General features: G+C 34.3%; 1 protein-coding gene across 1 annotated transcript in view; it reads left to right on the top strand.

Moving 5' to 3' along the window:
• Positions 1–12517, top strand: part of LOC126356366 (G protein-coupled receptor kinase 2) — a 152868-nt gene extending 140351 nt beyond the window's left edge. Inside the window, exon 14 of the mRNA XM_050007352.1 lies at positions 1204–12517. Within this exon, the coding sequence (XP_049863309.1) occupies positions 1204–1284 (81 nt within the window). The 3' untranslated portion in view covers positions 1285–12517. The remainder of the gene's footprint in view (positions 1–1203) is intronic.
• Positions 12518–17252: the final 4735 nt, after the last annotated feature.

Raw genomic sequence — 17252 nt, 5'->3', positions numbered from 1 at the left:
TAGGTTTGCAAGTAAGGTATACTAAATATTGCTGCTTTCTCTTTGAATGGGATATCTGGGCTCACGCATCTCATTACAGTAAACATGAATGGCCCAACACAGAAAATATCTTCCACCAGGTATAAAGAACATTCAGAGTGAACCTCTAGTAGACCCTGAAAAGATTCTGTTCCCGCTCTTGCACATCAAGTTGGGTCTCATGAAAAACTTTAAGGGAATGAACAAATATGGTGCCGTGTTTAAGGATTTCAGGCAAAAATTCCCATACTTAAGTGATGCCAAAGTAAAGGAGGTCATCTTTGTAGATCCACAGATTCGAGAGCTTTTTGGAGGCCATGGAATCGTGCAAGGTGATGAGAAGCATGCATGGAAATGTTTTAAGACAGTCTATTTACAGTTCTTAGGGAACAAATGAACAATAAATTACAAGGAGATTGTAGATAACATGTTGACATTTTACGAAAAACTTGGTTGTAACGTCATTGAAAATGCGTTTCTTACATAGTCATCGTGACTTCTTCCCCAAAGAGTGTGGTGGAGTAAATAATAAACATGGGGAGTGATTTCATCAAGATATAGCCACATTTGAGAAGAGGTATGCCGGAAAGTGAAGCCCTACCATTTTAAGAGATTACTGCTGGACTGTCATAAGGAATGTTCGAGAATATGTGTATAAATGTCAAGCCAAGCGAAAATGGTCATCTTTTGAATTTATCTCTGAACAAAATATGTAATTGTATGTACTGTACATATGGACATTTAACATTTTTAATCCTTTATATACATTTGTCACCAGTTAATTTATACATTTTGTTTTGTGCTTTACATAGTTCTGGTGAAAAGTAGATTTACAAAGTATTTTCATTCAGGTAATATTATCTTCATTTTTCTTAATATTTTACTTTTGTACTTCCATAATGGCACTGAAATTTATCAATGTATAACACACAACATAATTCAAGTAATTATTCACTTAAAATTTGTTATGCTGAATCTTGGAACACGAATACATATTTAGTTAGTGAGTTATTTATACAAAAATGTAGATTACGTTAAAAAAAAAACTAGAGCTAAATATTCAAGAAAATGATGATTTTGTATCATTTTATACTGAAATAAACTTAACTAACTCAAAATGGTGCAATTTACACACTTTCACTTCAAATTTGTTAATCGATTTGTTTTGCAATTTTTTGTTCTCAGAAGAAGCAGTCTGCTCGCACGCGGCCAGTGACTGTGGTAGATCAGACAGCTGCTGTGCCAACAGAAGAAGTCAGAAGCTGATGACTGTTGAGCAATAGTTGTGCATCAGCAGGGCAGCTGTAGATTTCTTACCTATGTTCAGACTGAAGAATATGTCTGCAGTACCTGTTAATAGTGGCATATGAGATGTGTTATCTCTTGGCCGGTTTACAGTTCATGTAGCTTTTATACATGTTAAGAACACCAGCATTACTCTATTATTGATTGCTCATGAGCAGTGATGTTAGGGCTTGAGATTTGACTCTGTTACTGTTCTTATGGTGTGACATTTCACCAAGATTTTATAGACGAGTTTTGATTATAATGTTATTTCTGTGTGCCATAACATACAAGTTTGAGAGTTAGATTGCAAATGTAAAATTAGCCATACTTTTTATGAATATGTAAAATGAGATTCAGTAATGCAGAGGTATTTCTTACAATGCTTTAAAACAACTTGTGCCAACTTTGGTGACATTCACATTTCTCTGCACCCTGTCATATTACTGCTGTGACTCACTGAGGTCTGTTTCATCACTTTTGAGTTACTTTTTAGATTTCAGGTTTAGACAAAATGAGCTCTGCTAAATGCAGAGTTGTGAAAGCTTATATTTTTTGTTCCAGGTGAAACATTATTTTGCTGTTAGAATGAACTATTCACCCTTTAGACAACATGAAACAAAACTTGTTGAATTTGTTGCAGTTATTTGTATATTTTGTTAACAGATTTCAATGAGACACAGTTTTGCTGTAAGTGTTGAATTAAATGCTGTTAAGGGAAGAAAATCATAAGTGCAAATGGACAACTTTGAATGATAGCCTTAAGACTAGTGGATTACAGTCATAAACATTAGGATTCATTTTCCTCATTGGATGAGAAACACCAGAGAGACATCCATTTTTTATCTACCTTTTAAAAGAGCATTTATACTTTTTGTTGTATTATCAGAATCCAAGTAAAATGTTAATACTTTGGAGGTCATTGTATAGTGATGCATAGAAATGATATTAAAGCATATTGTGAGGGAGTGACTGAATTAGTTTGTATGTTTGAAAAGTAAAGTTTGTGTAGTGTGTACAAATAAGACAGAGAGAATCTGTACTGATGTAAATGTGTTCCTTAGAGTCTGTGTCTCGAATGAAATTGTTTGATTGTTTCATTTCATAGAGAAAGGCTGCTCGTATGAAATGTGAGCCGTGTAGGCGCATTTTGTAATGTAGCCATCTATACAGTACATATTGCAGATAATCAATATTTGGTTAAATGTCAATTGAATTAGGTGAAATGCACAACAAAACTTTATATAGTGCCAATGTCATTCATTACAGTAGGTATTTATAAATTTAATATAATACTGATTCCTCCCTTTGAAAACTTTTTTTAGTTGAGTTTTGTCTATTCTTATTCATTTTGTTCAGTAGCATTTATTTGCTGTATGCAGGATACTTTACAAGCACCATAGAAACTTAATGTTTCATATGTTTCAATTCTCTTTAAATGTAATGTAGATTACATTATTTCATCACAGTTTGCTTTACTGTTTTGAGGGTCTTCCCCATTTTTTACATAATTTCTTCCAGTTTTGTCTCAGCATAGTTTTTAGTTTACATGGGTTAAAAAGCACGTAGCTGTGTTGTCACATGGTCTTAAATAACTAAGCCAACAGGCACTTGGAAAACATTAATGTAATGGGGAACTCTGTGGGCTACAAAGCATATTACTTAAGATTTGTATAATCTATAATTTAAGGTTCAACGTTTGGCTGACATTATTTAAAAACACTTCCTGTTTTTGAGAGGAGCTGTATTGTCATTTTGTGTGTTGCTGTTTTCTGATTTGCTTGCTTTTTTATATGTTAGTGTCTTTAGTGAATAACATGAGCATGTGCAAGTAATTTTAAGCAACGAGAACTTGAAGAGACATAGTAAATGTAAAAGGCTGAAGCCATGAGCAGACTTAATGGCCAGAAGCTCAGTATAGTGAAAACCAGAACTTGATGTAGTGTAATTTCTCATTTGTCTCTCTTGTTTTTATGATGCATCATGTATAAATTATGTAGTCCAGCCATAAGTAAGATTATTATTGCACACACTAAAAAGATTGAATCTGAGCCCTTTCATTTCTAAATAAGATTGAACTGTACAGTTATTACATCAGTTGTGCTAAATTTTTCTGCAAAGCAACATTTACCCAAAACAGTAAACAAAATAAGAGGGATTGCTGTATCCTCATTCCTATGTGTTACTCAGGAAAGCTTTCTGCTGATGCCAGTCTTAGTAGTTTATGTTCCTCATATATGTTGCTAGTTATCACAGTTTAGTGGCAGATACGTGTAATATTAACTGATGTTGTTTATAGGTATTTATTGAAAACAGTATCATGCATATTATTTAGCTTGTCTAACTTTTTCCTTGTGTTTATATTTACATCATATCATTTTGTCTGTTATCTGTGAAAACTTATAATGGTTTGCAATTATTTTATTACGACGAATTTGATGCTGTAGATACTACACAAATATATGTTTTTAATTTGTACAGATTGCACATTTCATCGCTGTTATGGGCCACCAAATACGAGACATAAATCTTCGTTTCATTTTGTTTCACATGTGTTAATCATATCCTAGTCATGCATTGTTCCCTTATTTTGTATTTGTTCAGCTGTTTGCACATGAATGCCATTATCACTTAAGTAATGTAATTTCAATTTTTCTTTTGTGACCTATGTCTAATATAGTTTTCTTATTTCTGAGTGTATGCTGCCATATTGTACTTTGCGTAGTTTCTTTATACGAGAGATGTCTCTTAAACTTGTAAACTCATCAAGAACTATTTATTCATTTACTTTGATTCACATTTTCCACCCCTTTTGTTCATTGGATTGACTGTTACATTTTGATGCAGTCTTCTCATTAAAGACGATAACTTGCTGTAACACCCTGAAAATACTCTTTACAGAAACGGTTCCAGGTTTTCCCCCAGTATGTCTTGTACTTCTTAGAACATTGGCAACCACTTATCTCAACTTTTTTGGAGAATAGCAGTTTAAGTGTTTGAAAATTGATTTCATTCTTTAATTTATGCTGTATGTAAAATTATCCCAGCCTGTGGAAGATAGACGTGAAATATTATGTCCTGTATTCTAAATGTGTTTGAAACTATGTTTCGGTTCACTCAGATCTTCCATAGTACTGCTGATAAAATTTAATTTGGATATTCTGACTTTTACTTTCCTCCTCAGTTGTACGTGTAAATTTTCATTGCAATCGTACATTTTGTGACAGGTTATTTGTGTCAGTCACAAAATATTTTTTCAGCAAATCAAGGTAACTTAATTGAAAACTTGTGCTCCTGATGCCCTTTTTCACTGTATGACGATTGGCAGAAGAATCTCTTTTTCTATTTTTGTAGGAAATTCTCTGGTTGTAAGTAAGTATTATTCAGTATCTGCTACACAATGTCTTTCTTTCACCTTTTAGTCTGTACTGCACCATAACTCGTTCACTATCTTATAAAGAATTGAATTCTTTTTAAAATTCATAACAGTCACATAATTCCTCATTCTGTGCTCCTTTTTGTCATTGCTACACTTAGCTTGTTGCATAGAAGATTTACCCATTAATGTTGTAATGAATTATCCTTCTCTCTTTTTTTCCTTTCTTTTTCCCCCCTCCAAATGCAGTAGGTTTGTGATTTGAATGGTTATAAGATCTTTACAGCATTGTAATTGCTTCTCATGTGTAGTGGACTGATATGTAGCACAGAACAGAAAACTAGCTTTCGAGCTCTTGTTTCATTTCTAGCAAACCTCCACACATTCACACACACAGGCACGCATTTGGGTGTCTGTGTGGTTGTATATGTCAGTGGGTGTACTTTTTCTAGAAAAAGAGCAAAAGCATGAAAGCTAGTGTTAATACTGTTTTCTGTTACATATATCGCACATATGTGCGCAATCAATGAGTGGTTGCCTTTCCGTATTTTACGCACTGATCCATCTAAAAATTTCCGTTATTGTTATGTAAGGTTATGGAATTGGTTTCATATGAAAATAGGAATTACAAGAATAGCCAATTAATTACTATAGTTTCATATTCAGATATTTGCTAGGGAACTTCATACCCAAGTTGCAATTCTCAGATTGTTACATGCATTTTAAAAAACATTGTTCCTTACAGTGTTTGAGTAACATGAGGTTACTCAATCTCTCTCTCTCTCTCTCTCTCTCTCTCTCTCTCTCTCTCTCTCTCGTGCGCGTGTGTGTGTATGTGTGTGTGTGTGTGTGTGTGTGTGTGTGTGTGTGTGTGTGTGTGTGTGTGTTGTCCATAGAAATAAGTGTAAAAGAGATATTGCCTCGAGTGAAATTGTTTTAACATTATGGTATCTAGTCTTGCTGGGATGAAATGTTTCACAAATTGATAATGGATGAGTGATTTGCTGGTTAAATGTGTTAATACTGATCAAAGGATCTTGTCACATCTATTGGGTTTTTTCAAAACACGAAGGAATGCAGTTTTGTGCATCACCCATTTCATAATTATATTAAGATGTCAGCCTCTCAGGTACATAAATGCAATGGAATATGTGCAAACGCTTAAGACTATAAAGTTTTGTAGCTTCTACATGGTTCTATTATCAGTATTATTCCTGAGGAGCTATCCTGGAACTATATCGTGCTCCCATGACGTCCACTTCGGAGTCCTTTTTAATAGTACACAACATTCCTTCCTTGCATGAGATTTATAGAAGGATCAACTCTTAAACTAGTAGTTAGCCATCATGCAAAACATTAGTGCATGATTAAGTTTTGAGATGTAGATAATTGAATTTTAAATTCAGTGTGGCCTGTTGCCATACCACAGTTATGAACTTTCTCTAATTTTACTATATATTACATTTTTCATTTCTATTTAATCTACAAAATTATAAACTGCTATGTAGGCAATGTCAATTTAATAATAACTGATTAACTGTATTGCAAAAGTTGTATTTATACATATGAATGACTGAAGAATCAGTGCAAAATATCCTAACTTCATTGGGTGCCATCACTTTTTGCTCCCTATTCTTCCAGTTAGTACAAATGATTCTACATTTCTTTGTACTAATGAAATAGAATTTCACTGTGTGAATACTATTTGGCTAATCCAATTCCTTGTATTTCGAAAGTAGAAAGTATTTATATCCACTGTATGACATGGTGTAACGAACTGGTAGATATTTGTTGCGGTTTACTCATGTTAACTTAAGTGATAGTGTAATATGCTGTGACACTGTATTTAGGTGGGAAAGGTACTGGTCACAAGATCTTGAAGTACATATATTTCAAATACAGTAATGTGCCAAAGATTGATTGTATTGTTCCAGTGGTTAGTTTAGCACACTTTTCAAGAGCTTGAAAACTCAGGATCATTTCATTTAAGTTTTTTTATTAGTTTCTTACAGGTATGTATCTTATTTTGGGAAAATTAGGTTTTCAGAACATCTTATGTGCAAAGTAGCACATTTATTATGTTTAAATGTACTGTAGGTCGAGGGTTATGACTTCAGGATGGGCAGGGACCTTGATGTACATGTGTGCATGTAAAAGTGCAGGCATTCGTGTACTTGTATGAAAGTGCATGTTTGATTATGTGTCTGCTAATACATTCATACACGTCCATCAGAAATTGAGACATAAAGCTGTTGTAGATGCTGACTTCCTTAAACCAGTGTAAGATTTTGTTTGTTTCCATTCATCTTTCAAGTATCTGCTCATAGGTAAAAAGTTATATAACCCCAATGTGCCATGAATTGTAATATAATGGTATGTCCTTGCCATACACTGTGAAAATAAAAAAATCTGTCTAGCCATATTTTTGATGGTGCATTGTTGGATTTATAGTAAATTTTCTGTTACTTATCTGCGTTATTTTTGCCTTCGGTTTTGCCAGTTGATTCCCAAGAAAAGTATTTAAACATGAATAAAATTAGCCTCAGTTTTCCAGTGGAAACCTTTGTTTCTGCTCTTCTTAAAGTGCTTGTCTTCTAAAACTTTAGCCACTTTGTGCTGTAGAGTAGCCAACATTAGCAGAAAAATGCATATTATAGTTATGAATGATGGTGATTATTTTGTCGCTGGTTGTTTTATATGTAGTTGCTTTAACAATTTCAGCCGATGACAGACAGTTTTTCCTTAAATTCAAGTAATGGACGTTTTAAGGGTGCAGAGTTGTTAATTCAAAATCTGTTGCTGTGTATAGTTGAGCCAACTCACTCACTAAAATCATTAGATTCCATAAGCTGAATAATATTTATGGGTTAAGAAGACTAAAATTAGCTGTCTTCAAGTCTCTATTGTTAATTTTGTATTTGTAAGAAATTCTTTTGTTTTTCACAGCTCCTGAAATGTTGTCCACCTGTTTAACTTTCTTATTTATAGAATATCTTACATTTAACACTAAGATTGAAGCAATATTTGCATCTACATGGCTTAAAATAGGATGTTAAATGTGCCTCATGCCAGTAAGTTAATTTCTCCATATTATTCTGTGGATTTTGCATGTTGAGATTGTATTGAAAACATTTAGATAGTAACATAGCTGACATTCAAAGTACATCATGCCTCATGATGTTATATAAGCTTTGTATAATAAGATCCAGAAACTGAAGAAGGGCCTTGTTTATTGGTGTGAGTGATGTAAGTTACACCTTGATTTTTCTCATACCTTAAGTGCTTGAAAGTCTCTTTAATCCAGAACTAAAGGCAGACAAACTATTTTCTTTTTTGTTATACTGGTGATCTGCTGGAACTCAGTTTCATCAAGGATCTAGAAGAAATCAGCCAAGAATCAGTTGATGGAACTGTCAAGAATCAGTTGAAGTAATCATTTTGGCATTCAGTTGGATTTACAGGAACAAAAAAATCTATTGAAAGACCTAGAGTGTTTTCTTAAAGGAAACGAAAAATGCAGTCAGAATATAAGTTAATTGAGATTTAATTTCATAATCCACATGTAAATACTACATTTACAAAGATCTACATGTCATTTACACACATAAATTATGTGCTTGAACACTTTTTTTGGTAAAATTTTGATTAGAGCCTCATTTGGATGCAGAAACATATGAGACTTGTTGTCACAGTACAGGTGTCTAACTATACTTGTTTGCAGTAATACTTTATTTATTGGGGGGCTTACACTCGGTGCAAGTACTTTTGATTGGGCAGGTCTTGTGTTATATATAGTAAACTGTGACTGTCTCATAGAGGTGACTGTGTTGAGTATGTGACTTGCACTGTGTCATGTTTGCATTATTGTTGTTGGTGATGAGAGAAGACTACTACTCTCAAATATCATCAAGGGAAGCTTAAGATCTCCATCCAGTGAACAGTACACCATCAACAATTCGTTTGGCCACATTTACAGCACAAAGGAAATTAAGTAAATGAGCAATTAACCTTTGACTTTTATATTTGCGCATGAAGTTCTTGAACTCGGTAGCAGTCCATAGAACCAGAATAAGAGGAGGTTTATAATTTTAACTAAGTCAAGTTACAACTTGATTTTTCTCACACTTAAAGTACTTGATAGTTTCTTAAATGAGCCTAAAAAATTCTAGGACTGAAAGAACTTGTAGTATCCAAATTCCTGACAAGCCTCCGCTATAATTTTAAATCATCATTGTTCAAAATGAATCGTAACATTTCCCATTGTCTTCTGAGTGAGGAGAAGAAGAAGAAAGGTGATATTGACTTTCACTAATTGTGGCACATTATATAATTCAATCTACATTTTAGACTATTTTGTGTAATGACACACTAATGGCAAGAGGCACATTTAGTGTATGTCCTCTCCAAAATTTTGTGACTTTTCTTTCTGTTATTTAAAAGAAATATTAGAAGTGTAAAGATACCACTCCACCACTGAAGTTACTTCTGCAATATGTCAACTCATTATAAAACTGTTTACAGTATTTTATTATAAAATATGAATTACTGTCATATGTGGATAGTTCAGTTTGAAGTCTGTTAGTTTGTATGAATTGTGAACATTTTGCGATGATAGGTAGAAGGCATATGTATTTCCAATAAGATGCTCATTGCTTTTATATTGTTTGGTACTTCAAGACCTTACAATCTGTTGTGCAACAGGCTTGACGGTACTAGAAATAGAGGTACCAGATAAATCCTGTTGGCATTATTATTATTATTATTATTATTATTATTATTATTATTATCATCATCATCATCATTGTATTGGGGGGGGGGGGGAGAAGTTAACTGTTAAAGGAAATGAGGTAAAAGGAAAAATATTGTTTTGTGTATGAAATTATTATATTTGTTGCATTGTATAAACTTGATTTTATTGTATTTTAGAGATACATTTATAAACATGTCTCTATCACCTTTTATTTAAGATTACTATCTTTTTACTAGTACAAAATATTTTTCATTGCTCAATTCTAATAAATTTTGTATATACTGCTGGTCAGTACTCACTGATATATTGTGTATATTAATGTGAAATTTGAATATAAAAGTATTTATTTGGTACACAAAGTACTACTTGTTTCCAAGTCTTTGTTCTTGCCATTTTTACTGTAATCATATCCTCACTTTAACTTATTATACTTTTCCTTGTATAAAATAGGTATGTTTTCTGTTTCATGTTTCCTCTTTATGAGTGTCGCAGTTTTGTTCATATTTTGTCTGGGCTCTTTAATTCGTTTGCTCTTGTGTTCTTTATACAGGACTCTTTGAAATAGATCCCTGTCCTATTATTTGTTTATCAAAACAGTAGTACTTTTATTATCCAGCTTCTTCAGTTCATGTTTGCTGTATTCTTCGTGTGGGTCTCTGAAATAGAGCATTGTTCCATCCCTTGTCTTACCAAAAGCAGTAGTCATTTTGACTTTGGTGAAGCGGAAGTCCTATAGCTTTTATATTCTCGCCTTTGCCCTTGTTATGATATAATGATGATGGATTATAGTACATTATTTTATAGGATTTCTTCATGTGCTCAACTACCCCAGCTAGCAAGTCTTTACCTTGGTACTGACAGACCCTGATTGTGTAATGTTTTGTGAGAATGTATGACATGGTTTTTTTGATATGAGTGTGCTTAACTTGGCTTCATTTGGTGGAAATATACAGAGCAAAACAGAAGGAGAAAATATAAACAAGTATTAAGAAGACAAACTAACTAAGGTTTTACTGAATACTCAACAGTGGACATCATACATTATTTTCATTTACATTAAGTCTGCAATTTGTTTGTAGGATAGTTATAGAGGTACAATGTCACTTATATTTGAAAATAAATTTTTCAGTTTTGTATAAAATCCACATCATTTTTTGTCTTAAATGTTTACATTATTGTAGGATTTTGTACTTCATTATGCACATTTGAAAACATTTTCTTCTTTCATCTCTATGAATCATGAGTTTGCTTAAATTGATAAATGTAATGTTTTGATCATAAACACTCAAGAAGGTAAACTGTAAAGTGTAGTCAGTAGATAAACCACACTACTGGGGATGAATATTTAATCCTTATAGTTTGTTAGGAAAATGTTCATTTTAATTTCATCTATAGCTGTGGCATTCAATATCATGCATGGTACTGGAGGAGGCTACTAAAATGTATTTAAAATTTACACAATGAAAGGAAATTTATGAAGACAATGAGTAGTCCAACATCTTTGCCATATTCATTCAAAAGTTAACTACTGCTTGTAAATGTGTTCCTAAATATATTATTAGCTAAACGCACAAATGACTACACTCAGCTTGGAGTGATCAACAATTTGAAAATTTTTGTGTGAATAAACTTGAATTAGGGAAGTGCATCAGGTTACATACAATGCACTTTTATACATAGGAAAGGTGCTCAATATGAAATTTGGTGATTTAATATGAAAACTTATCAGTTATCAAGAAGCAAATTACAGTGGTGTCACTACTATCTGTGAAGAAATTATTTTGTTGGTTTCATGCATCAAAAATATAACAATATATTTCATATTTGCAGAGATAGAGTTCCACAATTTGAAGACAACTGTGATTTGTGTACGTAGTTTCCCTATGTCATTCTTCAAGGCATGTGTCCACTTGTATTTTGATAGAGCTGTAGAAATTGCATTGACTGCCAGGCGCATTTTGCTATGTGTCAGGGAAGACAATATCAGAAGCTTGTTGTAACTGGGTATATAAGACAGTGCAACTCACCTGATAACAGCAGATCCATTCATTTAGCAGTTCTGACAATGGCAATGAGAAGTGGTTTGGAAGTACTGCAGAAACTAAATAGAACTCATTTAAATATATATCAAAATTTTATTGAACACATGGTCGAAACCTCATATCATCTTATGGCATGTGGCACTAATAATATTTCTTTAATGGCAAAATGCAGTCCTATTGGTCCCTGTGCTAATGCAGTGCTTGATTAAATACCCATTTTTTGCAATAAATTAGAATCATTAAACAGGATTTCTCTGCTAGGGTTCAATGAGTTTTCCATAGCTGTAACAAAATGCAGAGCTAATAGAAATTTTGTGTGTGTGTGTGTGTGTGTGTGTGTGTGTGTGTGTGTGTGTGTTCACTCCATGTGTTTTGTGTGTGCGCTCCATTCTTGTGGAAAATAGTGTATTTTAGTATTTGTTTATTCTTTTCTGATTTCCATGACTTTAACTATGCAATACAAAGTGATTATTATTATTTTATTATGTAACATTATGGACTTTTTTGCATATTTAAGTGCCTTCTCATTCAGCACATGTTATTCGCAAATTTGTGGAAAACTTTTAGTGTACATTCCACTCTAGTATAAGGAGAAAGAGATGTGAAGATTGTTAAAAATTTTGTATCTATAGTAATATTTAATTAGCTGTATTATTGCTGCTTATCTGGTATAAAAATATTGCATCTGTTTTCTAATTTTATTGAGATAGTTTGTAAATTTCCCTCCCTTGTATATTAGAAGTACCTGTATGCTTGAGCGTGATGTGTACGTTTATCAGATATCCTATATTTTTAGCATGGAGTTCTGTTTTGTGATTAAGTTGTTAAAAAAGACTATTGCGATAACCTTATTTCTGTAAGCTGCAGCAACATAGGAAACTGTAAATAAGCTTAGTTCCTTCAACTGTAAAAATACAGTAGTACTGTATTGACCTATTTTTAGTAACTAGATTCAGTGTTCCACATTGCTGCAACTCTCACATATTGTATCATATATTAATGGGAACTAATCCATAACACTGGTAATAAACGTTCATGCATTCAGGACATACTGTTAGATCATTTTTTTAGTTGTTTTCCTTACTTAAGAAAATGAAATATTGTGTTAAAACTAGGTGGAAACTTGTTACACGATCTGTGTTTACAAGCTGTCAACTTCTTGCAGGCACAGTATATAATGATAAAAAGGATAAGCTCATTGTACAAGTATTACGCTCTCTTAGCATACCAGAACTTAAATTAGAATCTGTACTGTAAATAAATTACTGCATCACTTAGAAATTAACACGTATGTAAAAGAAAGAATTTATAGTAATTCAATTTAGGCTGCTGGTATTTATCTGTGCATAGTGTAAACAGAAAACTGGAACCAATCTTTCTTTCTCCCTCCCCCCCTTTTTTGTAAAATGTTCATTTATTCCCCTAACTAGTTTTCAGTCCTTTTCCAGCTCGTCTTCGGCTGGACCACATGGAAGTTACATGTTTATTGCATCATGTTGTGAAAATAATCTTGTAACTTCCATGTTACCCCTCTGAAGAAGAGCCTGAAAAGGATTGAAAACTAGTTAGTGGAATAAAAAATAATTCTAAGAAGCGACTGATTTTTCGGTACTTACATTCAATAAATAGTCATGGGTTCTACATTTGTAGTGAAAGAGATTAATCAAAGCATAATTCTACACATACAGCCCATATGCACTTAGAAATGACAAGTAGTGATAATTCAGAACTCCCCTCTCGCCTGATTAAGTGTGGTACACTTCAGCTTGCTCCCCAATAGCTTATTATTGACTGCCTGCCAGTGACCTATATTTATACACATCCATTTATTTGTAAAGGTAAAAGTAGTTCTCTGCATTGAACTGCAGTAGTTGCCTTGAAGTCCTTCACACTCACACCATAATACTGTTTGCAATTACCTCTGTACTTGAGGAAATATAAAGAAGCAATTAATATTCTTTGAATATCAAATTAGTTCTGTTTCTTCGGATTTGAGAAGCTAAAAAAGAAAGAAAGAAATTAGGGACGTAGTAGATTAGGATACACTTACACAGCTTAAATGTATTTTCTGAAGGTCAAAATCATTTTGGCCATTTTCAAATGCTGTTTTAATGTCTTCAGGAGCAGAGATATGAGTTAATGATTTGACTAATTCTTTCTGTATAGATGATTTGACTAATTCTTTCTGTATAGTCTGTGAATGAGAGTGTTACACTGATAGAAGGTACTCTTCACAAATATTTTTTCTGCCCCTATAATCAGGTATTCAATTAGTCATATGTTTAAATCAGGTTCTGTGTAAAATCATACATGAGGATTTAAATTCCCCCCCCCCCCCCCCCCCCCCCCCCACACACACACACACACACACACATATTACACAAGGATGTAGTTTGCTGTCTCTCACATTAAGAGATGTATAGATAATTCAATTTACTTCTTGTTGTTAATATAAAAACTGTTAGACATCTTCTTACTATCAACAGTTGACTCAGGAATGCCAGATTTTGTTTATACAACTTTTATACCAAAGACATATGCAGCAAAGATAAGATCACAAAAACAGATGGCGTGCTTTTAAAGTAAGTGGCTTTTAGTTAACAATTGTTTATGCTATTATTTCTCATATACCTTTCTGTTAGTTTCCTCATATTCAGGTTTGCAGTCCAGTGTATTTTCAGAAGTCAAATCAATTTGGCCATTTTCAAATGCAGCTCTAATATCCAACTTCAAAATAGCAATAGATGCTCTTTGCCTTAAATATGGTGGCATACATGTCATCAGTAAGGTACAATGTAAGTAGTTACAACTGCTTTTATAACATATATTGTAAGAATTAACAACAACAACAACATAAGAGGCAAATCTGCATTTGTATGGAGTGTTAATGAAGCCTAGTATTATGTTATTAATCTTGGCAGGAGTGCAAAAAACTGTTTACTCTAAACTATATTTTTAAGGACATTTTTACCATTTTAAGTGAGTGCCATGATTTTAACATTGTGTACACTAATGAGACCAAATGGAGGGAGAGGGGCATCACTGATTGTTCTGTCATTTGAAACATGATCGTGCTTTGAAAATCCTGATCTGCTTTAATTCACTCAGTGGTCTGCAGACCATCCAGCATATGTACTCAGCTCATAAAACTGTCAAGAACATACAGGATACTCTTATCCAATTTGCAGATACAGAGAAAGTAAGTATAATTCTGATTAGTAACAGGACATGTGAGGATTTGTGGCCAAAAGATAGCCAGAACCACAGCCAAAAAGGCTTGCACCTTTCCAGACATAATCCGCATTCCTGTTTCTCGGCATGCTGTCTTGTCATTGCTGAGAAGGTCTGTCGTGAGCCTGGGCTGGGAATGATGTGATAGATAACAAACTGTGATCAGTGAAAGAGACTATAAGGTCAGTGAACACCACCTTCTGGCCAGTTAGAAGTGATTGAGTTTGCTTAACACATCTTCAAATAAGTTGGAGACTCCTGACACGTGGCTTCCTTCTCAGATGGACCACCTGTTTGTGATATGTTTGGCATGCTGTTTATGGTTTGCCACATTTTAACTGAGTGTAGTTTATATAATGATTAGAGGGCATAAGCCAGTTTATTAGCACACCCTCTTTAATTTTAAGTGTAATGAGATGAGTGTGCCACATATTCTACAATTTAGTGTTTTATCTGGTCTTCTACCCAGGCTGCTAGACAAAGTTTCGGTGTGTGTAGAGGTCGGTTGGGTCACCCTGTTATCATGTTAGTGATCAGCGAATCATATCTTCTTGTCATGCTACTCAACTTCTGCAAAAGAACTGTTACCCTGTTGACAACTTTCTTTTGTCTGCTTACTGGTTTGATGTGGCCCGCCACGAATTCCTTTCCTGTGCTAACCTCTTCATCTCAGAGTAGCACTTGCAACCTACGTCCTCAATTATTTGCTTATATATTCCAATCTCTGTCTTCCTCTACAGTTTTTGCCCTCTACAGCTCCCTCTAGTACTATGGAAGTCATTCCCTCATGTCTTAGCATATGTCCTATCATCCTGTCCCTTCTCCTTATCAGTGTTTTCCACATATTCCTTTCCTCTCCTATTCTGTGTAGAACCTCCTCATTCCTTACCTTATCAGTCCACCTAATTTTCAACATTCGTCTATAGCACCACATCTCAAATGCTTCTATTCTCTTCTGTTCTGGTTTTCCCACAGTCCATGTTTCACTACCATACAATGCTGTACTCCAGACGTACATCCTCAGAAATTTCTTCCTCAAATTAAGGCCGGTATTTGATATTAGTTGACTTCTCTTGGCCAGAAATGCCTTTTTTGCCATAGCGAGCCTGCTTTTGATGTCTTCCTTGCTCCGTCCGTCATTGGTTATTTTACTGCCTAGGTAGCAGAATTCCTTAACTTCATTGACTTCGTGACCATCAGTCGTGATGCTAAGTTTCTCGCTGCTCTCATTTCTACTACTTCTCATTACCTTCGTCTTTCTCCGATTTACTCTCAAACCATACTGTGTACTCATTAGACTGTTCATTCCGTTCAGCTGATCATTTAATTCTTCTTCACTTTCACTCAGGATAGCAATGTCATCAGTGAATCGTATCATTGATATCCTTTCACCTTGTATTTTAATTCCACTCCTGAACCTTTCTTTTATTTCCATCATTGCTTCCTCGATGTACAGATTGAAGAGTAGGGGCGAAAGGCTACAGCCTTGTCTTACACCCTTCTTAATACGAGGACTTCGTTCTTGATCGTCCACTCTTATTATTCCCTCTTGGTTGTTGTACATATTGTATATGACCCGTCTCTCCCTATAGCTTACTCCTACTTTTTTCAGAATCTCGAACAGCTTGCACCATTTTATATTGTCGAACGCTTTTTCCAGGTTGACAAATCCTAGGAACGTGTCTTGATTTTTCTTTAGCCTTGCTTCCATTATTAGCCATAATGTCAGAATTGCCCCTCTCATGCCTTTACTTTTCCTAAAGCCAAACTGATCGTCACCTAGCGCATTATAAGTTTTCTTTTCCATTCTTCTGTATATTATTCTTGTAAGTAGCTTCGATGCATGAGCTGTTAAGCTGATTGTGCGATAATTCTCACACTTGTCAGCTCTTGCCGTCTTCGGAATTGTGTGGATGATGCTTTTCCGAAAGTCAGATGGTATGTCTTCAGACTCATATATTCTACACACCAACGTGAATAGTCGTTTTGTTGCCACTTCCCCTAATGATTTTAGAAATTCTGATGGAATGTTATTCATCCTTTCTGCCTTATTTGACCGTAAGTCCTCCAAAGCTCTTTTAAATTCCGATTCCAGTACTGGATCCCCAATCTCTTCTAAATCGACTCATGTTTCTTCTTCTATCACATCAGACAAATCTTCACCCTCATAGAGGCTTTCAATGTATTCTTTCCACCTATCTGCTCTCTCCTCTGCATTTAACAGTGGAATTCCCATTGCACTCTTAATGTTACCACCGTTGCTTTTAATGTCACCAAATGTTGTTTTGACTTTCCTGTATGCTGAGTCTGTCATTCCAACAATCATATCTTTTTCGATGTCTTCACATTTTTCCTGCAGCCATTTCGTCTTAGCTTCCCTGCTCTTCCTATTTATTTCATTCCTCAGCGACTTGTATTTCTGTATTACTGGTTTTCCCGGAACATGTTTGTACTTCCTCCTTTCATCAATCAACTGAAGTATTTCTTCTGTTACCCATGGTTTCTCCGCAGGTACCTTCTTTGTACCTATGTTTTCCTTCCCAACTTCTGT

The sequence above is a fragment of the Schistocerca gregaria genome, chromosome 3, assembly GCF_023897955.1.
Source record: "Schistocerca gregaria isolate iqSchGreg1 chromosome 3, iqSchGreg1.2, whole genome shotgun sequence".
Lineage (NCBI taxonomy): Eukaryota > Metazoa > Arthropoda > Insecta > Orthoptera > Acrididae > Schistocerca > Schistocerca gregaria.
The sequence above is the reverse complement of the archived record's forward strand: the minus strand, read 5'-3'. Positions and strand labels throughout refer to the sequence as shown.